General features: G+C 39.9%; 1 protein-coding gene and 2 non-coding genes across 3 annotated transcripts; 1 reads left to right on the forward strand and 2 right to left on the reverse strand.

Moving 5' to 3' along the window:
• Positions 1–10476: 10476 nt before the first annotated feature.
• Positions 10477–10583, reverse strand: LOC147925417 (small nucleolar RNA R71). The gene has a single exon (XR_015585503.1). It is a non-coding gene; the product is annotated as a small nucleolar RNA R71 (small nucleolar RNA).
• A 9331-nt stretch (positions 10584–19914) lies between these two features.
• LOC147925418 (small nucleolar RNA R71) lies at positions 19915–20021 on the reverse strand. The gene has a single exon (XR_015585611.1). It is a non-coding gene; the product is annotated as a small nucleolar RNA R71 (small nucleolar RNA).
• A 1299-nt stretch (positions 20022–21320) lies between these two features.
• On the forward strand, positions 21321–23176 carry LOC147925419 (uncharacterized). The gene is made up of 3 exons (XM_087492621.1): positions 21321–21575; positions 21999–22142; positions 22334–23176. Exons 1-3 carry the CDS (start codon positions 21321–21323, stop codon positions 23174–23176), a joined length of 1242 nt encoding a protein of 413 aa, XP_087348747.1.
• Positions 23177–23597: the final 421 nt, after the last annotated feature.

Genomic DNA, 23597 nt, shown 5'->3' on the forward strand with positions numbered 1-23597 from the left:
ACAGTTGACCGAGTGAGTACAAGAGGGTAAACTCGATCCAGGTGATCAAGTGACGGGTCGGGTGGGTACTCGGGTTGTACTTGAAATGCAAGACAAGCAAATGTAAACAAGTCAGTACCAAACCAAAATGGTAGATAGAACTTGATCTAGCAAGTGCTGAAATCCTAAACGTAGCAAAGTAAATTCAACCAAATGGCAACGACGCCAAATTGATAGTAGGATTTTCACCTAGGGTATCAATTCCCTATGTAGTTGTAGTACAAAGGGTTATCAATCCAAATGGTTGTTATGCTAGCAGATAAGATATGATCAGAACATTGCAAGTCAAGCCAAGCAATAGTTGGGTTTGATCTAACAATCCTAAAATAAACAAAAGAAAGCAAAAGAACAAGAACCACACGACCTAAGCACTCGATGCAAACATTTGAGTACAGGATCGGGTGGGGTGATCGAGTAAACAAGATAAACAAGAACAGCTCGAAGGTATACTCGAAGCAGGTGATCGTGTACCTGTTCGGGTAAGGGATCGAGTGATGAATAAAAATGTAAACAATCTAAATACGAAAGCTCCTAAAGATGGGGTAATTGACTCCTAAGTGTTCCTGAACAATTTGGATGTCCTACATGCCTCAAGCAAATATTCCCTAGAAAATGAATCTCTAAAATCTTGTTAAAACACTCTCGTGATAGAAACAATTAACCTTAATCACTTCCCTACCCAACTCTCGTTGGAGAAATATGACCAAGCATGCAATACAAACCGATCCATTATTGTCAATAAACCCCCTACTCATCTAATCTCTTAGGCTAAGTGAGTAAATATCTAGCATTGATTGATTCAAGCATTTCATCTACACCTCTCGATGGTAAAAGGCCTTAGATCTAATCTCAACCTCTCGGTCTGTTGATAGCATTAAGAACACCAATCTAGAAGGGAATTTATAAAACATAAACAACCAAGCTAAGACATCCTAACCGATCAAGAACACAAAATCGTCTATTGCGTCCCTAGAAACTTTACTACACTACTCAGATCTCATTGCAGAAAACATAAAAGCATAGATAAATGAAAATTGCTTTGTATTAAAATATAAAGTAGTAGAGAAGAGTACATAGTAGAAATCTAAAAGAATAGCAAAAAGAAGTAAAATAAATCCTAACAAAGATAGAAAAAATGTTTGAGTTGCACAAGATCTCTCTCAGAAGCTCTCGCTCTCTGGTTTGAGGGGCTGCGGCGTGCTAGGGCGAGTGGAAGAAGAGAGGGGGTTATATATGGAAACCCATTAACCCTAGCTTTCCAGTCCTGCCTGAGGGTCTGCTCGATGGGGTGCACGAGGATGTGCTCGGGTTGCTCTTCGGGTAGGCTCTCGGATTGTTCTTTCTTTTCTTAGATCCTCCTCGATCGGGTTGGTGTTCAGGCTGTTCTTCCTGTTCCATAGCTCTTTCGGGTACATGCTCGGGTTCGACCTTGTTTCTCCCCATTTTCGGCCCTTAAGCACCTGTTTTCATCCAAAATATTCAAATGCAAGAATGCAACACCCTAAATGGCCTAAATGTGGATTCCTATAGTAAATGACCTAAAAATGCTAAGGTTAGAGTGAAAACAATGCAAGATATGGACAAAAAATGATGCTTAAAACATGTAAATTATAGACTTATCACAACACCTTTGTAGCTCTGCAGAGAACGAACCGTATCTTCCTCCATAGGTGATCCGAGAAGATACCCACAACGGACAGTGGTCCACGTCATGGCAAAGGCTGAAACACTTCTTGCAAAAACCATGAAGCCGCTTAAATAGCAGATTAACAATGGTCTCCTCACTATTATAGAATTCGATCATCGTTTCAAAGCACAAAGGCTTAAACCCATTTACTGTAACTTTTACCCTTCCACCATCAATATCAACCGCCTCAACTCGACCAAGCTCTAAACCAATGTTGTGAAAGGTTTGCTCGGACCAAAATTGAAAAGGAACATCCAGGACCCTAATCCAAAAGGTTAAATCTAAGGGATAAGCCAGATCAACCGTTGGACTCCAACGCACCATTGACGCCATCCAGCTATCGAAATGAAATGGAGCCATCTGGAGGACCTCCGTGATATCATCTTCATTTTCGAAGTCAAACTGGAACTTCCCAAGCTCTAAATCAGCTCCCACGACCTTCCCTTCCAAATGCCAGATCTTGGGGAGCATGAACAAAAGAGCTTTCATGTCCTGCATCCGAGGATTCATACATCGACCCACACTCGGCTTTGAGTACCCCGCAATCAGAGCCGAGTTATCAAAGTACAGAATTTTGATTCTCCGCTTAGGTACCATCCCCTCTTCACTCTTACCCGACACATTCTTCCCCTAAAGATCACTCTGAGAAGGTCAACCTCACCAGAAAAGCCCAAGCACACAAGAGAGTCAAAAAAAAAGAGACCAAATGAATACTGAAAACCTGAAAGTAGTAGAATTGTGATGAGGACTGAATACTGCGGAAGGATCCTTTTTATACACCCAAACTTGCCAAAGCCATCGTAACATAAATCCCAGCGATATGTCAAAATAATGGCAAACCTTGATACACATAGACCAAAAGTTATCCGATATCACTATTAGATCTTCCAAAAAAAGAAACTCGAATCCTAGCCATTCGCAATTGAGAATCAATCAGTCCTGATCTGATTCAAAAAAGCATCATACCTCTGTCCCGAATCATACATTCGCAATCACCGGTGATAGAAAATCTTACAGACCAATCAAAGCTCAGAGGGAGGGAGATCTGGGATGCCGTAACCGCAATCCCCATCGAATCCGACCGAATCTTCCATTCTTGACACCACTTGGCCAGAAAGATCCAAGTTTCCCAGTTAAAACCAAATCTCCATGAGGATAGTGGGGCGTCCTTGCAAAAACACCCAACCCTCTTCCTTTCTTTCCGACCAAACCAAAGACCTAGAGAATAGCCCAAGGAACAAAGCGCCTCAAGAACCCGAGACCAACCCGAATACAGACCACTCGAAACCATTCAGAAACCTAGATCCGCCGTCGCCTTTTCCATCGTTTCTTTGAGAGGTTTTTTTTCTTCTTCTTAGACCCAATAATTTTTAATTATATAATTTGGACAATTCTAGTAAATACCAATAAAATGAGTTTTTTTCCATAAATATCATTATTAGTTTTATTTTGCAAATATATTAGAGAATTTGTTAGAAATACCTCTTGTGGAATAACCATTTTTAAAAATATATTTTTTTGAATATTTTCATTATTACTCTTTTTACACAATTACAATATGTTAAATTAATTTTTATTTTTTTTAGGTTTGGTTTCTCTATTTTATATTTAGAGTACAGTTTTGAGGCGGTAGGGTTTAGTATTTGCTGTTTAGGACTTAGAATTTAATTATCTTATATATAGAAAGGGGTATTTTTGAAAATTGACAACATAAAAGGGTATTTTTGAAAAGTAACATAGGAAAAGAGGTATTTTTGAAAATCCTGCAATATATTATTAAAACATATTTCTTTATTCAAAATATAAAAAGGCTTAAACTAAACTTTCAACATTAAAAGGTAAAACCTAAATAGTAAATACAAAATCTTACCCCCTAAAACTATACCCTAAACCCAAAAAAAAAAATTATACACCCTTGAAAATCAGTTTTTGTGTTTGTGGTACGTTTGTAAAATAATTTGTAATATTTTTGAAAAATGATTTTTTGGTATTTTTAGAAAAATAAATTAATAATAATATTTTTGAAGAAAAAATAAATGTAAACTTTGTATCCTGAGGAATTACTCTATATTTTTGTGTAGGAAATATAATGACTTCAATGGGCCGGATTTTCTTTCACCCGCATTTTTAAACATGTTTATTTATTTATTTTGGTAGAATTCTCAAACATGTTTATTTGTGGTCTCAAGGTTCATTCACAAGTCTTTTTTTATATTGGGAGAAATTCAACAAATATTTTTCAGTGTTATCCAGTTTTGGTTTTCGCTAGAATATACATGTCCTTCTTGGTGTGTTCGCCTTATTAGAATGAGACTCCAAGATTGGTAGTGTTAATAGTAGATTTTTCAACCAATGTATCAATTCCCTATACAGTTATAGTAAAAAAGGTTATCAATCCAAATGATTGTTTTGTTAGCAGATAAGATGCAATATGAAACAAGCAAATGAAGCCAAGCAAAATAGGGGTATATGCTAACAACCTAAGGGGAACAGAAAACATAGAAAGTACAAAATTCAAGAACAACTCAAAGGACCACACGATGATGGTTATCGAGTACCAGGTCGGGTTGGTGGTTGAGTTGATGTAAAAACTGTAAACAATCAAGATACGAAAGCTCCTAAGGATGGGGTAATCGGGTCATAAGAATTACTAATCAACCTAGAATGGTTTACAAGTCTCAAGCAATCTATTTCCTAGAAAATGAATTTCTAATCTTTGCTAATCCACTCTCGTGGTAGAAACAATCAACCCTAATTACTTTCTTACCCAACTCTCGTTGGAGAAACATGACCATGAAAACATTAAAATCCAATTCATTATTGTCAATAAACTCCATACACATCTAATCTCTTAGAGTAAGTGAGTAAATCTCTGGCATTAGTTGATTCATGCATTTCCTTGAACACCTCTCGGTGTGGAAATGTCTAAAATCTAATCTCAACCTCTCGGTTCAAAACTAGCATTAAGATCACTAATCCAGAAGGGAAATTTCATAAAAATAGTCAAACTAAAACATCCTAATCGATTAAGAACACCTACTAGCCTATCCCATCCCTAAAAAATTTGGTTAACTACTCATATCTCATGGCAAAGAACATAAACCCAGAAATAAATAAAAATTACGTAATCAGAAAGATGAAAAAGAGATAAACGTTTTATTAGAAAGAAGCAATATCAAAATGTAAACAGAATTCAAGTTGAAAGAATAACAAAAGATGGAAAAGTAAAGGCTAAGTTCTAAAAATCGCTCAAAGAAAATGTTAAAATCGGCTCTCTCTGCTTGTCCCCGAAAAATGGGTTAAGAGGGGGTTTATATATGGAAACCACTTGACCTAACCGCATCAGATGGTATTTGAAGCCCAACCCGAGGAGGTGCTCTACCCTAGCCTAGAGCTCCACTTCGGGTGCATGGTTGGATAGGCGATCGGGTGGTTCAATTCTTCGATCTAGATGTATGTACGTTCACTAAAACAGGTATAACGCTTGAACCACACCTTGGATTGCCTGAAGTGACAACACCATTATCCCAAACCTGAATTGGAGTCAAATGCTTTCCAAGAGCTATCTTTCTGACAACATGATACATAACGTTTGATTACCAAAGGTACCAAAGAATCCGAAGGACCTTAGGTACCCGAGGAATCATTTGGTCGAGAATGCGCTTCCTCCCATATTATTATTTTTTACTTACAGTCTGATTAATAATATTATCTGGCTCGGGCTGTGTACCTTGAAAAACCTTTTTATTTCTATCATTTTAGATCGACCATAAGATCCAGGGTAACTATTGATGATTATCTTGTTCTCCTGATAGAGGTGACCCTCTCCAATAGATAAAATCCAAATTCAAATACACGGGTTGATGCGCACATTAAACCAAACAACGAAGACATCTCTGAACCAAATGACCTTGCTCCAGAGATACCTACGGGTAGTCCACAGATCTATGACACGATCCCACATTAGAAAGCTTAGGGAAATGTTAAATAAAGCTGTCAAGACACTGTTTAGCTCCATCAACGGTCCAACAGTTAAAACCAACAACATGCGCGTTGAAAGTCATCAACGAAGTGATAATTTTAAAACTGAACAGCTAGACAATCATGGCAGTCCAACAATTAAAACCAATAACATGCGCATTGAAAATTATCAACGAAGTGATGATTTAAAAACTGAACAGGTAGACAATCATGGCGGTCAACAACATGACGAGGGAGACAAGGGAGCTGATGATTCCGACAACGAGGAGGATGAGGAAAAATCTCACGAAGGCTTGCTACCAACTAAAGACTACACGCCAAATAAGAAACATGAAGAAAAAAAAACGAGCAAACACACTACTTCAATCTGGCCTCTAATCCCATCGAACAAGGTAAGTTCGGTTTTCATTGTTTCCATTTTCTCTTAATTTATATTGCAGGATCTCTCTGCGGAATTTTTTTTCGTTTTAGAATCTCGAGTCCTAGAGAGTTGAGATCAGAGCCTCCGAGAAAGAGGTATTTGCCTCCCTATTTTCATAGAGACTTACAAAAGCGAAATTAAAAGTTGGTACAAGATTCCAAGATGGTAGAGGAGTACTACGAGGAGTTTGAACAACTCTTGAACCGCTTAGAGACCAAGAAATTCAAAAAACCCTCATGGCTCAATTCCTCGAAGATTTGCTAGATCGCATTACCCGCAAGGTGGAGAGAAAACCTTACCATGACCTACAAGACCTGGTGCACTTGGCTATCTAACTAGAGCAACACATCAAGCATAAGATGGCGGTCACCAACCACGTCAAAAATAAATTGTGGCTTCCGACTACATCTTAGCCGCAAGATAAAGGGAATGCAATAGAAGTGGAGTCTCAGTTTAAAAAGAATACAGTGGAGTCCTCCAAGGCCCCCACCAAACCTGAACCCGGTAAGACAACTCAACTCACTTGCTCCCGTGACATTGTCTGATTAAGTGTAAGGGCGGAGGCCACATGGAGAGGGAGTGCCCTAACTAGGGAGTCATGATCATCACTTCTAGCGGAAACAAATCCCAAGATGATCAGAAGGAAGAGACTCACGATTCTGATGGAAACATTGAGTATGATATGTATATTTTTACACTCTTTCATCATGCATTTGTCATTCATTTTGTTCTCTTAACTCATTGTTTTTTTTTTGTTTTTAGTCTCTTTTGCATAATATGTATATCTAGGTAGTCTTTACATTGGTATTGCATGTATCTTACATATTGGAGTTGTTTCAGGTGTTTTAGGAGATGTTCAAACTATCAAAAGCAAACAGAGAGCAGGAAAGCAGTCCAACGACTCGATCTACACTATCCAGCTACCCAACCTTCCACGTCTTTGATCGAGTCAAATGAAAATCTTCTGTTGGAATTCAGCTTCCGACGTATTCTTCAAAGTTGTAGGTTATTGAGTTACCTTTCCATTTACGGTTATTTCAAGTCAATCCAACACGTGCTTCAAGAGTTAACACTGTTTTAGTCGATGCATATACACCCAGAGTTCCGACTCGATCAGCGCTCTCGGGAGAGACGATGTTCCACTTGACCAATGCTTCCGGGAGAGACGATGTTCCACTCGATCGACTCTTCCGGGAGAGACAACATTCCACTAGACCGACTACGCTAGACATGTGACTTGGACACGCTCCCAAGAAGATGCACCAACATCGACTCGACCGACCACTCAAGACATGCGACTCCAGGACTCACGTCGTGCGACTCCAGACATCCGACTTAAGGATTCACGTCATGCGACTCGACCGACGCTTCCGGAAGAGAAGACATGCAACTCGACCAAGCACGCCTGGAATGGATGTCATCCCACTCGACCCATCACGCCTAGAATGGATGTCATCCCACTCTACCCATTATGCTTGGAATGGATGTCATCCCACTCGAACCACCTTGCTTGGAAGAGATGACATTCGACTCGACTGACCATGCCAGGCATGCGAATAGAACGACCCGTCTCGCACGCTTCAGAAGATTCCCGAACCGCCTCTCTATCTTGTTGTTTTATGTTTTAGGGCCTACCATGTTTTGCTATAAATACTCTTTGAAGTCTTTAACCAAGGGACGATATCTGTTATCCTAGGTTTTCTTCTGTAGCCACAAAAAACGTTTATGAGTTTGTAATCAGGATTTGTCTTAATCTGATTAGCTTTTTGATGTTCATATATTTTACCTTGTTTTCCCTTAGTTTATTCACAAATTTTGCATCTTTTGCTATCCATTTAGGCTATTATTGTGTAGCTTTAGGACTAATCATGCATTAGAGTATAGTTGCATTGCATTTGCATCTTTTCATGCATAAACAGTTGATTTTGGAGCTTAAGGAGCATGGAAGCAATGCTGAGGAGAAGTGAAGCAATCCTAAGGAGAAAAACAAGAGAGTTAAGGCTGTAGAATCAAGGTCCGGAGTCCAACTCGACCGCACACTCGACCACCACTCGACCGTATGCTGAGAAGGACTCGACCGAGTGGAGAATGCACTAGAGAAGCCAGCTCGACCAGCCACTCGACCGAGCACTGGTCAAGTTGACCGAGCCGGTGACTGCTTTGACTTTTTGTATTTTTAGGGCTTCCACCTCACCTCCTATATAAGGCCCTTGTACCTGCAGCCACTAAAAAGTCCAGCTTTTTTTAGAGAGTCTAAAACCTAGTTTTTACCTTTTTTAGATTTATTCCTTTTGCACTTTCTTTTATTTTTAGATTTTGTACTTGTTTAAGAAGGAAAGACTAGATTCTTGTATTTTGTTTGTTTCATAACATTCAAAATATTAAGATTTCGAGTTTTATTTCTTCATCAATATTGTAGATCTCTGTTTCATCTTTCTAATGATGCAAGTTTCAATATTTTCTGGGTTTTTGACATATTTCTCCATGTGTTCTTGTGAGTAGTTTGCTTAGGACCTTGAGGATGGGTTAGGCTGGGTTGATCTTGTGGTTTATTTGATTTGGTCAAGCTTGATTGTTGTAGATCTCTTCTAGGCTAGATGTTCTTAATGTTGATCCTATATCTGAGAAGGTAGGGTCTGATTTCAAGCATCTTAGCATCACACCAATGTTTTAGGAGCATAGATAAGGCTAGATCTAGAGCTTACCATTAGGCTTGCTAAGAGATTAGAAGACTTGTTTGGTTTGAGATGTATTGCTTAATGCCTGCTTGTGTAGATTCTTTACTTTGTGAGAACAAGTCTAGAAATGCATAGGTTTGATTGTTTCTTGCCATGAGAGTGGATTAAACATGTCTTAGAATAGTATGTCTAGAGATTAGCTCAAAGTTTGCTTGAGATTTGTTGACCAAGTTAGATAATCACAATGATTAGCTCAGCCCATGAATACCTCCTCAAGGCCTTCTTTGTTTATTAATATCTTAGTCTAAATATCATTGCTTGCTTGTTGTTTGATTCGTTTTTGCATTGCTCTGTTTTTCTTGTGTTGCTCTGTTTTCACGTTTAGTCTAGCTCGACCCTGTACTCGACCTACACTCGGTCGAGTGCTGCTCGAGTTCATCCCCAGAACTTGTGTTTATGATTTGTGATTGTCTTGTTTAATTCATGTTTCATTTCCATTACATTCACTTAGTTTTCTGTTCATTACTTGTCTTGCATTAGTTCATCAGCATAGTGTCTACTTCTGTTCTAGTTTCATTATAGCTTTAATTTGTCTGTTCTGTTTGCATTTAGTATCTTGTTCCAGTTGGTTTTACTTTCTGCATTTCATATCTCATTATAGGATTGTTAGTGACAAACAATCTTTAAAAATGGCTTGACTTAGACTCATATGCACATCTTAATTGTTCACAATCACTCAGATAGGATTGACACCTCTTATACTGCAACTGCATAAGGGGAATTGAAACACCCTGACTTCTATTCATTCCATACATCATTCATTCACCACACCACAAAGAAAGTCAGTTTCAATTTGGCGTCATTGCCCATTTGAGTGTGTTTTCTGACATTTAGGATCATTATTAGTCTAAGATTAAGTTCGTTTAAACACTTGTGAAGTTACTGAACTCGAATCTTCCTTTGCTTGGCTGTTTTGTGATTCAGGTACCCACTCGACCACCTACTCGACCACCACTCGACCAAGCTGTGATCGAGCACTTGATCGAGCCAGAAGCCGGATCCAATTAGCCATTACTTCCCAGTCGACTCGACCACCCACTCGAGCCTGCGCTCGACCGTGTACCTGTTCGAGTCTGTAGTAGAGTTTGTTGATGCACACAAGGTCAAAAGGCAAAGACAGTCTTCAACAGCCTATTGACAACATCCACAGGCTACAAAAGGGTTTGAGACATAAGCAAGGAAGAATAGTTCAACAACAACAAGGTCAAGACATCATGGAGCAACCAGCTATCCATGAGCAGAGACCAAGGCACATTGGTGCAGGAGATGCACCCAATACCCACAACCAAAGGGCTGGAATTGTGCCACCTTCAGTAGCAAACAATAACTTTGAGATCAAGAGTGGATTGATCTCAATGATACAAGCCAACAAATTTCATGGGTTGCCAATGGAGGATCCACTAGATCACCTTGATGAGTTTGACAGAAAATGTGGACTCACAAAGATCAATGGAGTGAGTGAAGATGGATTCAAATTAAGGCTCTTCCCATTTTCTCTTGGAGACAAAGCTCACCTTTGGGAGAAGACTCTTCCTACTGGAGCTATCACCACATGGGATGCATGCAAGAAAGCTTTTCTGGCCAAGTTCTTCTCCAATGCAAGGACTGCTAGGTTGAGGAATGAAATTTCTGGGTTTGCTCAAAGGAATAATGAGAGCTTTTGTGAAGCTTGGGAGAGGTTTAAAGGATTCCAGACTCAGTGTCCTCACCATGGCTTCAGCAATGAGTCACTTCTAAGCACCTTGTATAGAGGAGTGCTTCCCAAGATAAGAATGCTTCTTGATACAGCTTCTAATGGAAACTTCCTCAACAAGAATGTGGAAGAAGGATGGGAATTAGTTGAGAATCTTGCTCAATCTGATGGCAATTATAATGAGGATTATGATAGGACCATAAGGGGCTCCTCAACTGATCAAGAGGACAAGTATAAGAAGGATTTGAAGATGGTCAATGAGAAGCTTGACAAGATACTCCTAAGCCAGTCCAAGTCCATTCACTTCATTGGTGAAGAAGAAGCTCCAGTTCAAGAGGGGGAGCCTGAATTTGTTGAGTTGTGCTACATGCAAAACCAGGGAGGATTCAAAGGCTACAACCAAGGAGGTTTCAAAAACAACAATCTCTCTTATAGGAGCACCAATGTGGCCAACCCTCAAGACCAAGTCTATCCACCTCAACAACCTCAACAGCAACTAAACTACATCCCCAAGCAACAACACCAAGTGTTCCAGCCCCAATTGTGTCCCCCACCAGGGTTTCAAACTAACTAGGACCAGGGACAAGACTTAAGAGCAATGATGCAACAGTTGTTGATTGGACAAACCAATGGGAAGATTGAGACAGCAAACAGGATTGCTGAGCTGAACAAGAGGATAAATGATATTTACAGTGAACTTCATGCCAAGTTTGACACACTGACATCCAGGATTGTGACTATGGAGAACCACCAAGCTTCTGCCTCAAAGCATGACCATCACAAGGGCACAACCATTGTACAAACTACTGAATTTGTCAATGCTATCAATCTTCGCAGTGGAAGAGTCTTACCAACACGGCTAGGAGCACATCCCAACACTGAGGACAGTGGAATATAGGAGGGGGAGAGTTTCCAACAAGAAGAAACTCAGGATGAACACACCATTGAATTTGACGTACCACTCGACCACTCACTCGACTGAGTAGGTGGTCGAGTACCCGATCGAGCTGATTCTCAGGAGAAAATCAATCCAGTTACCTCCAAAGAAAAAGAAGTCCGGTTCATTCCTCCTCCTTACAAGCCTCCACTACCTTTCCCAGGAAGATTTAAGAAACAGATGGTTGAAAAATACAAGGCATTGTTTAACAAACAAGTTAGAGAGATTGAGCTTAGGATGCCTCTAATAGATGCCTTTGTGATGATTCCTCCTTACCAAAAATTCTTGAAAGATGCTGTGATGGAAAGGATCAAGGAAGTTCAAGGGATGGTGATTCTCAGCCATGAGTGTAGTGCCATAATCCAAAAGCAAGTGAACCCTCAAAAGCTAAGAGATCCTGGTTCCTTTACTCTACCTTGCTCTATAGGACCCTTAACCTTCAATAGATGCCTTTGTGATTTGGGAGCCTCAGTAAGCCTAATGCCTCTATCAGTTGCTAAGCGCCTAGGGTTTACTAGGTATAAGCCATGCAACATCTCCCTAATCCTAGCTGATAGATCAATAAGATTACCACATGGTGTTTTGGAAGATCTACCAGTTAGAGTTGGAGCAGTGGAAGTCCCAACAGACTTTGTAGTCTTGGAAATGGATGAAGAACCAAAAGATCCTTTGATCTTGGGGAGACCTTTCCTAGCTACAGCAGGAGCAATAATTGATGTGAGACAAGGGAAGATTGATCTCAACTTGGGAGAAGACCTCAAAATGACATTTTACATTGTAGAGGCTATGAAGAAACCAACAATTGGAGGACAAGTCTTTTGGGTTGAAGAGTTGGACAACTTATCAGGAGAATTGATGGAAGAGCTAGCAGAACAAGATCACCTTAAAATTGTTTTGACCAAAAGTGGAGAGGAAGGGTTTATCCATGAAGAAACTAAGGCCTATGAAGATATATTGGACTCCTGTGAAGAATCACACCATCCAGAGGTTTTTGAGGGGTTACCAGCATTAAGAAAGGAAGTTTGGGCAGTTCAAACAGCAGATACGGATAGCTCGACCACCCACTCGAGCACACACTCGGCCGAGCGCCAACACTACTCGACCGTGTGCACTGCCGAGTCCCCCACAGAAGACTGGTCTGAACTGAATGCACCAAAAGTAGAGCTAAAACCTCTCCCTTCTGGGCTAAGGTACGTCTTTTTAGGTGAGAACTCTACTTATCCTGTGATAGTAAATGCTAACTTGGGTAGGAAAGAGCTTGATTTGCTAGTTGTTGAGCTAAGGAAGATTAGAAAAGCTATTGGTTATACTTTGGATGACATTAAAGGAATTTCACCTAGTCTCTGCATGCATAGAATCCACCTTGAAAATGAATCCTACTCTAGCATTGAACCTCAAAGAAGGCTTAATCCCAACCTAAAGGAAGTAGTCAAAAAGGAGATTCTAAAATTGCTTGGAGCTGGTGTGATCTATCCTATTTCTGATAGTACTTATGTCTCACCAGTACACTGTGTCCCTAAAAAAGGAGGAATCACTGTAGTAAAGAATGATCGTGATGAGTTAATTCCCACTAGAACCATAACAGGACATAGAATGTGCATTGACTATAGGAAGCTTAATTCTGCTACTAGGAAAGATCATTTTCCTCTTCCATTTATTGATCAAATGTTGGAAAGATTAGCCAATCATACTCATTACTGTTTCTTGGATGGATATTCTGGATTTTTCCAAATTCCTATTCATCCCAATGATCAAGAGAAGACAACATTCACATGTCCATATGGTACCTTTGCATATAGGAGGATGCCATTTGGATTATGTAATGCTCCAGCTACCTTTCAAAGGTGCATGATGTCAATCTTCTCTGATCTTATTGAGGATGTGGTTGAAGTTTTTATGGATGACTTCTCTGTCTATGGAGATTCCTTTTCTTCTTGTCTTACTAATCTATGCAGAGTTTTAAAGAGATGTGAGGAGACAAATCTAGTCTTGAATTGGGAAAAATGTCACTTCATGGTTGAAGAAGGGATAGTTCTTGGTCATACGATTTCAGAGAAGGGTATTAAGGTTGACAAAGCAAAAATTGAAGTCATGGTTCAACTTCAACCACCAAAAACAGTCAAGGACATAAGAAACTTTCTTGGTCATGCTGGATTTTATAGAAGGTTCATCAAGGATTTCTCAAAGATAGCTAGGCCATTGACAAGGTTGCTTTGCAAGGAGACTGAGTTCAACTTTGATGAAGATTGCTTGAAGGCTTTCAAGGAGATCAAGGCTGCTCTGATATCAGCCCCAATAGTCCAAGCTCCAAACTGGGATCTTCCATTTGAGATTATGTGTGATGCTTCAGATTTTGCAGTAGGAGCAGTTCTGGGACAGAAGAAAGATAAGAAGCTGCATGTTATTCACTATGCAAGCAGGACCTTGGATGAAACTCAAGGAAGATATTCAACAACAGAGAAAGAGCTTCTAGCAGTGGTCTTTGCCTTTGAAAAATTCAGAAGCTACTTAGTAGGGTCCAAAGTAATTGTGTACACCGATCATGCTGCTTTGAGGCACATCTACTCAAAGAAGGACACAAAACCAAGGTTGTTAAGATGGATTCTGCTTCTCCAAGAGTTTGACATGGAAATAGTTGATAAAAAAGGGATAGAGAATGGAGTAGCTGATCATTTGTCCAGAATGAGGATAGAGGAGGAGATTCCAATCGATGATTCAATGCCTGAGGAGAAGCTGATGCAGATAGGGACAACTCGGCCTCCAACTCGACCGCCTACTCGAGCATGCACTCGACCGAGTATGTTTGGGCACACGATCGATCAGGATGAGATGGAGTAGTGGATGGCACTTGAAAGTGAAGATCTACCTTGGTATGCTGACATAGTCAATTACAAGGTGTGAAGAAGTCCCAGCAGATATGGACCCTTATAAGAAGAAAAAGCTCCTCAAGGACATCAATGGGTACTATTGGGATGAACCTTACTTATACAAAAAGGGATCAGATGGGTTGTTTAGAAGGTGCATAGCAGAAAATGAAGTTGAAGGAGTGCTAGGGCATTGTCATGGTTCTACTTATGGAGGCCATTTTGCAACTTTCAAGACTGCCCAGAAAGTCTTACAAGCTGGTCTATGGTGGCCTACACTATTCAAAGACACTAACAAGTTCATCACAAAGTGTGATGCTTACCAAAGAATGGGAAATATCACAAGAAGGAATGAAATGCCCTAAAACCCAATTCTGGAAGTTGAGATATTTGATGTGTGGGGAATTGATTTCATGGGACCTTTTAATCCTCCTTCAAATGGGAATGTCTACATATTAGTGGCAGTGGACTATGTCTCCAAGTGGGTAGAGGCTATTGCCAGCCCTACTAATGATCACAAAGTGGTACTTAAACTTTTTAAGACCATAATCTTCCCAAGGTATGGAATTCCAAGAGCTGTGATTAGTGATGGAGGAACACACTTCATCAACAAGATCTTTGAAGGAATGCTAAGGAAGTATGGAGTCAAACACAAGGTGTCTACAGCCTACCACCCCCAAACAAGTGGACAAGTTGAAGTGTCAAACAAACAAATCAAGACCATTCTATCAAGAATAGTAGGAGCAACAAGAAAGGATTGGTCTAGTAAACTTGATGAAACACTTTGGGCCTATAGAACAGCTTTCAAGACACCTATAGGAAGAACCCCATTCCAACTGGTCTATGGCAAGTCTTGCCATCTCCCAGTTGAAGTTGAGTACAAAGCCCTATGGGCAATCAAACTTTTGAACTTGGATCTAGAGACAGCACAAGCTAAGAGAAGCCTTGAATTGCATGAGCTTGAGGAAATCAGATTGGAAGCTTATGAAAACTCCAAAATCTACAAGGAAAGAACTAAAGCCTTCCATGATAAGAAGATTCTCATCAAAGACTTACAGGCTGGAGACCAAGCTTTGCTTTACAATTCAAGACTCAAGTTATTCCCTGGGAAGTTGAAAAGTAGATGGGGAGGCCCTTTTAAGATAAAGGAGATCCTACAATATGGGGCTGTCACACTTCTCAACAAGGATGGTAGTGAGTTCACAGTCAATGGTCAGAGAGTTAAGAAGTATTTGGGAGAAAAGGAAACACCTGAGAAGTACACAATGCTTCTCCAAGATGCTCCACAAGCCTAAAAAGGCATCAAAAGTCAAGCTTAGTGACTTTAAACAAGCTCACTAGGGAGGAAGTCCCTAAGGTATCCATGTACATATTGTTTAAGGTTTTTGGTATTTTGATTTTGTTTTGGTATCTTCACGATCAGGGAAGCAAGGGAGACCAGATAGAAGAGGAAAAGAAGATTCGTGGTCCAGCTCAACCCCCCCACTCGAGCACGTACTCGACCGAGTCCCGGTCGATTCCCATTGTCGAGCTGCCCCAATCTCCACCTCCAAGTCAACAGCAAGACCCCAACTACTCCTATGAAAGCATGCAGATGGATGTGGACAACTACTTCCACAATCCCTAAGGTACCACCATCACCTTCACTTGTAGATATCATTGCATTTCATATTGTGTTTTGTGATTTGTTTTTACTCTTGAATCCTCAATCAAATTTTTTTCACACAGGGACTGTGTGATTTAAGTTTGGGGGAGGGTTTGAGATAGCATTTGACATTGTGTTTTGTGATTCTTATTTCAAATTTTTAGCATCATCATGTTAGTATTTGCATATCATCTAAGGCATAGAAAAACCCTAAAAATTTGAAAATTTTGAAAAAATCTTTATTAAAAAAAAAAAAAAAAAAGTGTTCATGTAGTTTGCACTGTGCATTAGGATCTTGTTTAGCATGTTTCATGTAGGATTGTATAGTATTTGCATTAGGGATCTATGATGAGTATTCCCTTGTTAACTTGTTTATTCACTAGACTAGGATCAATGCCCAAGTTAATAGTACTTTGATGCTAGTTGAGTGGTTAGAAGCATAAGATTGAACCAAGCCTTGAATTCCTACATTGCATTTGGTCTAAATTGAAGCATGTTGAGATTTGAAACCATCTCCTATTTATAAGAACCTAATATTGACTTTCAATTATCAATGTGTGCATTGCTTTAAACTCATGGATACCATATACATATTTGGATCATCTTTTTCCTTTTTACCACTCTTGTTGATCCAAGTAGCTGATTTCCTCATTAAGAATCAGTTCTCTTACCCCTAAACCAAACCTTCTTTCAAGCCATGTTTATTCTTGTGTGTGTGAGGCCTTTTTGGGATTGAGCTTGGTAGAAAGTGTTAGGTTTGAACTGACAAGAGTAAAGCCTTGTGTAGTTCTAGTTTGCATTTTTCAAACTAGATAGGACTAGGTGGTTCACTTGTTGGGTTTGGGACTTGGCTGTTATGAAAAGAAAAGAGGAAAAAGAGAAAGAAAAGAGGGTAGAGTCTTTAAGAGGAGAATTTGTTTAAATAAAAGTCTAGTGAAAGGATGGGAAGTAAAAAATGTTGAGAATGGTTCTAATTAAAGAAAAGAAAAGAAAGAAAAGGAAAATCTAGCAAAATGCTTATATGTCTTAAGAATAAGAAGAAAAGAGAATCATAGCAAATAAGTAAGAATCCCCCATCCCACTAGAAAGATCAAATAAGAAACATCTCCTAAGACTTGAAAACCAAAAGAGAAAAGGGTGAAAAAGAAAAGAAGAAGTTAAAGGGTAGAACTAGGATCATTTGGGTTTAGATTGCTAGGATAAAACACTTTGGGAGCCTTTGGGTAGACAAGGTTTTATTCTTGTATGTGTCTAGGTGTTCTTACCTTTACCATTCTTCTAAAGCTCAATCCATTTTCATGAGAGAACCTTGATTTTGATAAGCCCTACTCTAAAAAGAGATCATCATTGTCTCAAGGCCTTTATTTCCAAGCCAATTGAGTTTAAGCATTGCATAGAATTGATTCATGTTCTTGATTAATGAATGTTAAAGGAAATGGTTGATTTGAATGCATGTGGATGTCTAAGGCTCAAATCTGTAAAGGTTGTGATATGCTTGTCTAAAGTCTTTAAGTATAGCTCATTCAACTTGCATCATAGTACTAGTAACTTGGACATTGATTCTAGATAGCCTATTTGCAAGCTTTAGGAGCTGAGATCCCACCTTCAAACCTCACCTACCTTCTTTTGTCTTGATTATTTGCTTTGAGGGCAAGCAAAAACTAAGTTTGGGGGTGTTGATGTTCATATATTTTACCTTGTTTTCCCTTAGTTTATTCACAACTTTTGCATCTTTTGCTATCCATTTAGGCCATTATTGTGTAGCTTTAGGACTAATCATGCATTAGAGTATAGTTGCATTGCATTTGCATCTTTTCATGCATAAACAGTTGATTTTGGAGCTTAAGGAGCATGGAAGCAATGCTGAGAAGAAGTGAAGCAATCCTGAGGAGAAAAACAAGAGAGTTAAGGCTGTAGAATCAAGGTCCGGAGTCCAACTCGACCGCACACTCGACCACCACCCGACCGTGTGCTGAGAAGGACTCGACCGAGTGGAGAATGCACGAGAGAAGCCAGCTCGACCAGCCACTCGACCGAGCACTGTGTCTTGCATTAGTTCATCAGCATAGTGTCTACTTCTGTTCTAGTTTCATTATAGCTTTAATTTGTCTGTTCTGTTTGCATTTAGTATCTTATTCCAGTTGGTTTTACTTTCTGCATTTCATATCTCATTATAGGATTGTTAGTGACAAACAATCTTTACAATTGGCTTGACTTAGACTCATATGCATATCTTAATTGTTCACAATCACTCAGATAGGATTGACACCTCTTATACTGCAACTGCATAAGGGGAATTGAAACACCCTGACTTCTTTTCATTCCATACATCATCATTCCATACATCATTCATTCACCACACCACAAAGAAAGTCAGTTTCACTTTTGCATTTTATTTCTTTTGCATTTTATTTCTTGATTTAGTGTTTTCTATGTTTGTGTTCTTGAGTATCATGTTTTCTGGGATTGAGTTGTGTTAATGTTCTTGAGGATGGATAGATTATGTGGAGATTCTTAATATATATGGTGTTTAAGCTTAGATTCGTGTGTTTCCCATCTGAACTAGAGTTAGAAATGCTAGTTTTTCTTTGATCAATTAGAACCAGGTCTTAGACATTTCCACACCCAAAAGGTGTTTGATGAAATGTCTAACCAACTAGTGCCAGAGACTTACATGCCTATGCTAAGAGATTAGTTGTCTAGGGTGTTTGTTAACGTGAATGAACTGGTTTATCATGCCTGCTTGACCATGTTTCTCTAGCGAGAGCTATGTTTGGAAGTGTTTGAGTCTCGGTAGTTTATGCCAAGAGATTGGATTAGCTAAGTTGTGATGTTCATTGTCTAGGTATAGTTTGCTTGTGGCATGTTAAACACTCTGTAGACTAGGAGACTCTGCCGACATCAATTACTCCCATCCTTAGGACCTTTATCTTTCTGATTGTATTTGCATTCATGAGACTGTTTCTGTTCTTGTTGTTTAGTTGATGCTTAGAATCGTTTCTGCCTTTACTTTTTCATTTTTGCTTCTTGTCATGCATGTTCGTTTCTAGTCATCTAGTTTATTTCCGTTTCATTCTAGGATTGTTAGACATAACCACTCTCTTTGAATTGGGTTGACTTGTGATATCTTGATTGAATCTTGAGTGACTAGCATCATCCCATTTGGATTGACACCTTAAGTACTACAACTACATAAGGTTAATTAAACCTGCTAGGAGATATACAAATATCCTAGTATCAATTTGGCGTCGTTGCCATTTGGGATTCGTTTTGCTACATTTGAGATTTCAAGCTTTGCAAGATTAAGTTTTGTTACCTCTTTCACTCTGGATACTAACTTGCTTTGGTTGTCTGCTTGTTTCTTTTACATCTCAAGTACCTGTTGATTGCAACCTTGCATGCACACCATATCAAGAGGACATCAGAATCTCTTTCCTGCTATTGACGACACCAATCGGCTGCAAAGACCATGACAAGCTCATCTTTTCACCAATCTTCACACACAAGTCACTATGGAAGCTCCTCAAAGACCAAATCCGAGGCTACGACACATTGGTGCTGGAGATTCACCAAACACTCATACTCAGCGTGTTGGAATCGTCCCTCCTGCCGTGCAGAACAATAACTTCAAAATCAAACGTAGTCTCATCTCCATGATCCAAGGAAACAAGTTTCACGGGTTGCCTATGGAAGATCCACTCGACCACTTGGACGAGTTCGACGGTCTGTGTAGTCTTAAAAAGATAAACGAAAAAAAGTGAGGATGGTTACAAGTTGCGCCTCTTCCCATTCTCCCTGGGAGATAAAGCTCATCAATGGGAGAAAAACATTTCCAAGGGATCAATCACCACTTGGGATGACTGCAAGAAGGCCTTCTTAGCCAAGTTCTTCTCTAAATCCATAACAGCACGTCTCAGGAATGACATCTCTGGCTTTGCTCAGAAGAACGTAGAATCATTCTGTGAAGCGTGGGAGCGTTTCAAGGGTTACTAGAGCCAATGTCCACATCACGGATTCATCAATGAGTCATTGTTGAGCACTCTCTACCGTGGTGTGCTACCTAAGATACATATGCTGCTTGACACTGCTTTAAAGAGAAACTTCCTGAACAAGGACGTCGATGAAGGATGGGAACTCAAGAATGTCAATGAGAAGCTTGACCGCATCTTGCTCAGTCAATAGAAGACTGTCCACTTCGTATCTGAGTATGACCCTTTCCAAGCTCAAGATGGGGAGGGTGATCAGTCAGAAGAAATCAGCTACATCCAGAATCAAGGCATGTACAGAAAGGGTTACAAACCCTATAAAACGAACTCCAATTTGTCTTACACTCTTGCGTTGTCCCTGTATTGTTGGTGACAAAAAAAAATGTGCATCGAATGCTGAGCCATCAATAACATCACCATCAAATACCGGCATCCCATACCCAGTGGCGGAGCAAGGATTTCTGCTCATCGGGGTCATAATAAAACTAAAAATACATAAACTTAATTAAAATCATAAAAGTCATTACAAATACAAATCTTAAAGATACATTCGACGTTCACTCATGTCTTGGAATCGTTTTATCACCGCTTCGTTTGTAATAGTATTAAGAACATGGTTTTCAATAAAACAAACTAGACAATCATATAAAAATACATCACCAATACGGTTACGCAAGGTCGTCTTTACAAAATTCATTGCAGAGAAACATCTTTTGACCGTTGTAGTTGCAACAGGAAGAATCAATGATAGCTTCAAAAGTCGATATACCAAAGGATGTGAGAGATGTTTTCTTGTCTCCACCATCACAAGAGCAAGATGGCCAAAACACTTTAAATTTGTAAACCTTTCATCTTTTGTCACATTATGAAGATAGATCTCTAGTTGATGATCAAGAGATTTACGCTCTATAAAACTAAAGTCGTCTAGATAAAACTCAGCCAATCTCATGAGCAACGACTTATCAAACTAACGAAAAGAATCACTCGGGCTCAAGGATGAAGTGCAGACAAGTAGTTTAGAATTTACCTCATCAAAACGATCATTAAACTCTTGAAGTTGCATATCTAAAGGAGTTAAAAGGGCTGAAGCCTAAGTTAAGAAGCCTGGCACAAAGAAGAATGGGAAATCTTATCCGGAAAACAAAAGAGGCTTTTAACACTCTTCGTCAGAAGCAACAAGCAACCTCTTTGGATCCTTCGTCACAGGCCATGGAGGAGTAAAAAGAGGCTTATAAACGATGGGATTTTTTGGCTGGGTTGGAGGAGAAATATCTCAAGCAGAAGTCAAAGTTGCATTGGCTATAGGTGGGGGATAGAAACAACAAAACCATGCATAGAGCGGCTAAAGCGAGGGAAGCACGAAACAGTTTACGGGAGGTTCAGTGTCTTGATGGTCGGGTGGCAGTGGCAGAGGCTGATATCAAAGCAGAGGCTGAACAGCATTTCAGAGACTTTTTGCAGGCAATTCATGGGGATTTTGAGGGTGCCACAATTGAAGGTTTGGAGCGATTGTTACCATTTTGTTGTTCCAATGCTGACCAGCAAGCCCTTATCCGGGATGTCTCGGGTGAGGAGATCAAAAAGGTTTTTTTTTCATGCCATGTGATAAATCTCCCAGACCGAATGGATACACAGTGGAGTTTTATAAAGCTACCTGGTCGATACTGGGGAGGGAGTTTGTGTTAGCGGTGCAATCTTTTTTTGCCAACGGGCATCAACAAACCATTTTGGCGCTTATTCCTAAGTCTTTGGAAGCACGACAAATGAAAGATTATTGTCCTATCTCTTGTTGTAACGTGATTTATAAGGTGATATCGAAAGTTCAAGCTAATAGATTAAAGTGAGTGCTCCTAAAATTTAATTCTAGCAACCAATCAGCTTTTGTTCAGGATCGGTTGTTGATTGAGAATGTGTTGTTAGCCACAAAATTGGTGAAGGAATATCACAAGGACTCTGTTTCTAGTCGGTGTGCTATTAAGATTGATGTCTCTAATGCCTTTGATTCAGTGCAGTGTTCAATTCTATCCAAAACTCTCTTGGCCATGCAGTTTCCGCAGTTATTCATACATTGGTTGTTGCTTTGTGTTACTACGGCTTCCTTTTCAGTTCAGGTCAATGGGGAACTTGCAGGTTTTTTCCGGAGCTGCAAAGGTTTTTGTCAGAGCTGTTCTTTGTCACCATATCTCTTTGTCATTTATATGGATGTTCTTTCTAAAAAGTTGGACAAGACAAGTGGAGAGCGTTTGTTTGGTTATCATCCTTGGTGTAAGAAGGGCTTAACTCACTTAAGCTTTGCGGATGATCTCATGGTGCTTACTGATGGTAAGATGTGATCTATCAAGGGAATTGTTGATGTTTTTGACGAGTTTGCAAAGCTTTCAGGGCTGAAAATTAGTATGGAGAAATCCACACTTTATTTGGCTGGAGTTTCTAATGATCGAACCACTAGTTACCCGTTTACTGTTGGCCACTTTCCGGTTCGCTACCTGGGTTTGCCGTTAGTCACAAAGCAACTTACCACTGTTGATTACTCTCCTCTGCTCGAACAAATTCAAAAACGTATAGGGTTATGGACATCACACCATTTATCATTTGCAGGCCGTTTCAATCTAATATCATCGGTCCTTTGGAATGTGTGTAATTTATGTCTTGGTGCTTTTTGTCTCCCTAAGAGGTGTTTAGAGGAGATTGACTCAATGTGTGCGGGATTTCTCTGGTTGGGTCCGGATATGAATCCTCGAAACGCAAAAGTTTCATGGGACGCAGTTTGTAAGCCAAAAGCAGAAGGTGGGCCTGGTCTATGTTCTCTTCATGAAGCAAACATTGTGAGTTGCCTGAAGTTGATTTGGCAAGTAGTGTCTAAGGAGGAATCTTTATGGGTTAAATGGGTTCAGACAAACTTGTTGAAAGAAGCATCTTTTTGGTCAGTTAATGAGAATGCGAGTGTGGGTTCTTGGATTTGGAAGAAGTTTCTCAAATACCGGGGGGTGGCTACCACTTTCTGTAAGGTCGATGTGGGGGATGGGGAGAACACATCGTTTTGGTATGATTGGTGGTCGGATTTGGGTAGACTCATGGAAGTTGTAGGGGAGCGAGGTGTTATTGATTTGGGAGTAAGCAGGCAGTGTTCTTTGGCGAAGCGTGGGATCCACGTTGACACCGGAGACACTGGGGCGACAAGTTAAATGCTGTGGAACAGGCTCTGTCTTCTCGAAGGGACATGCGCCTAGAATCAGCTGATCAAACCCTATGGAGAGGTAAGAATGATGTGTTTAAACTGAAATTCTCAACCATGGATACCTGGAATCATATTAGAACTACAGCTACTACGATCTCTTGGCATAAGGGGGTTTGGTTTACGCATGGTACTACCAAATTCTCATTTTGTGTGTGGTTGGCTGTTCAAGATCGACTTTTGACAGGGGCTCGAATGGTCATGTGGAATGGTGGGGCTGCAGGGGCTTGCTTTTTTTGTAACTCCACGTTAGAAACTCGAGATCACCTTTTCTTTTCTTGCTCTTTTGTTTCTGGAGTGTGGTCAGCTCTTGCTAAGGGGTTGTTTAAGACGCACTATACCACAGATTGGTCCACTTTAATTGCTTACCT

The sequence above is a fragment of the Camelina sativa genome, chromosome 16, assembly GCF_030686135.1.
Source record: "Camelina sativa cultivar CO46 ecotype springtype chromosome 16, ASM3068613v1".
Taxonomy (NCBI): Eukaryota; Viridiplantae; Streptophyta; class Magnoliopsida; order Brassicales; family Brassicaceae; genus Camelina; species Camelina sativa.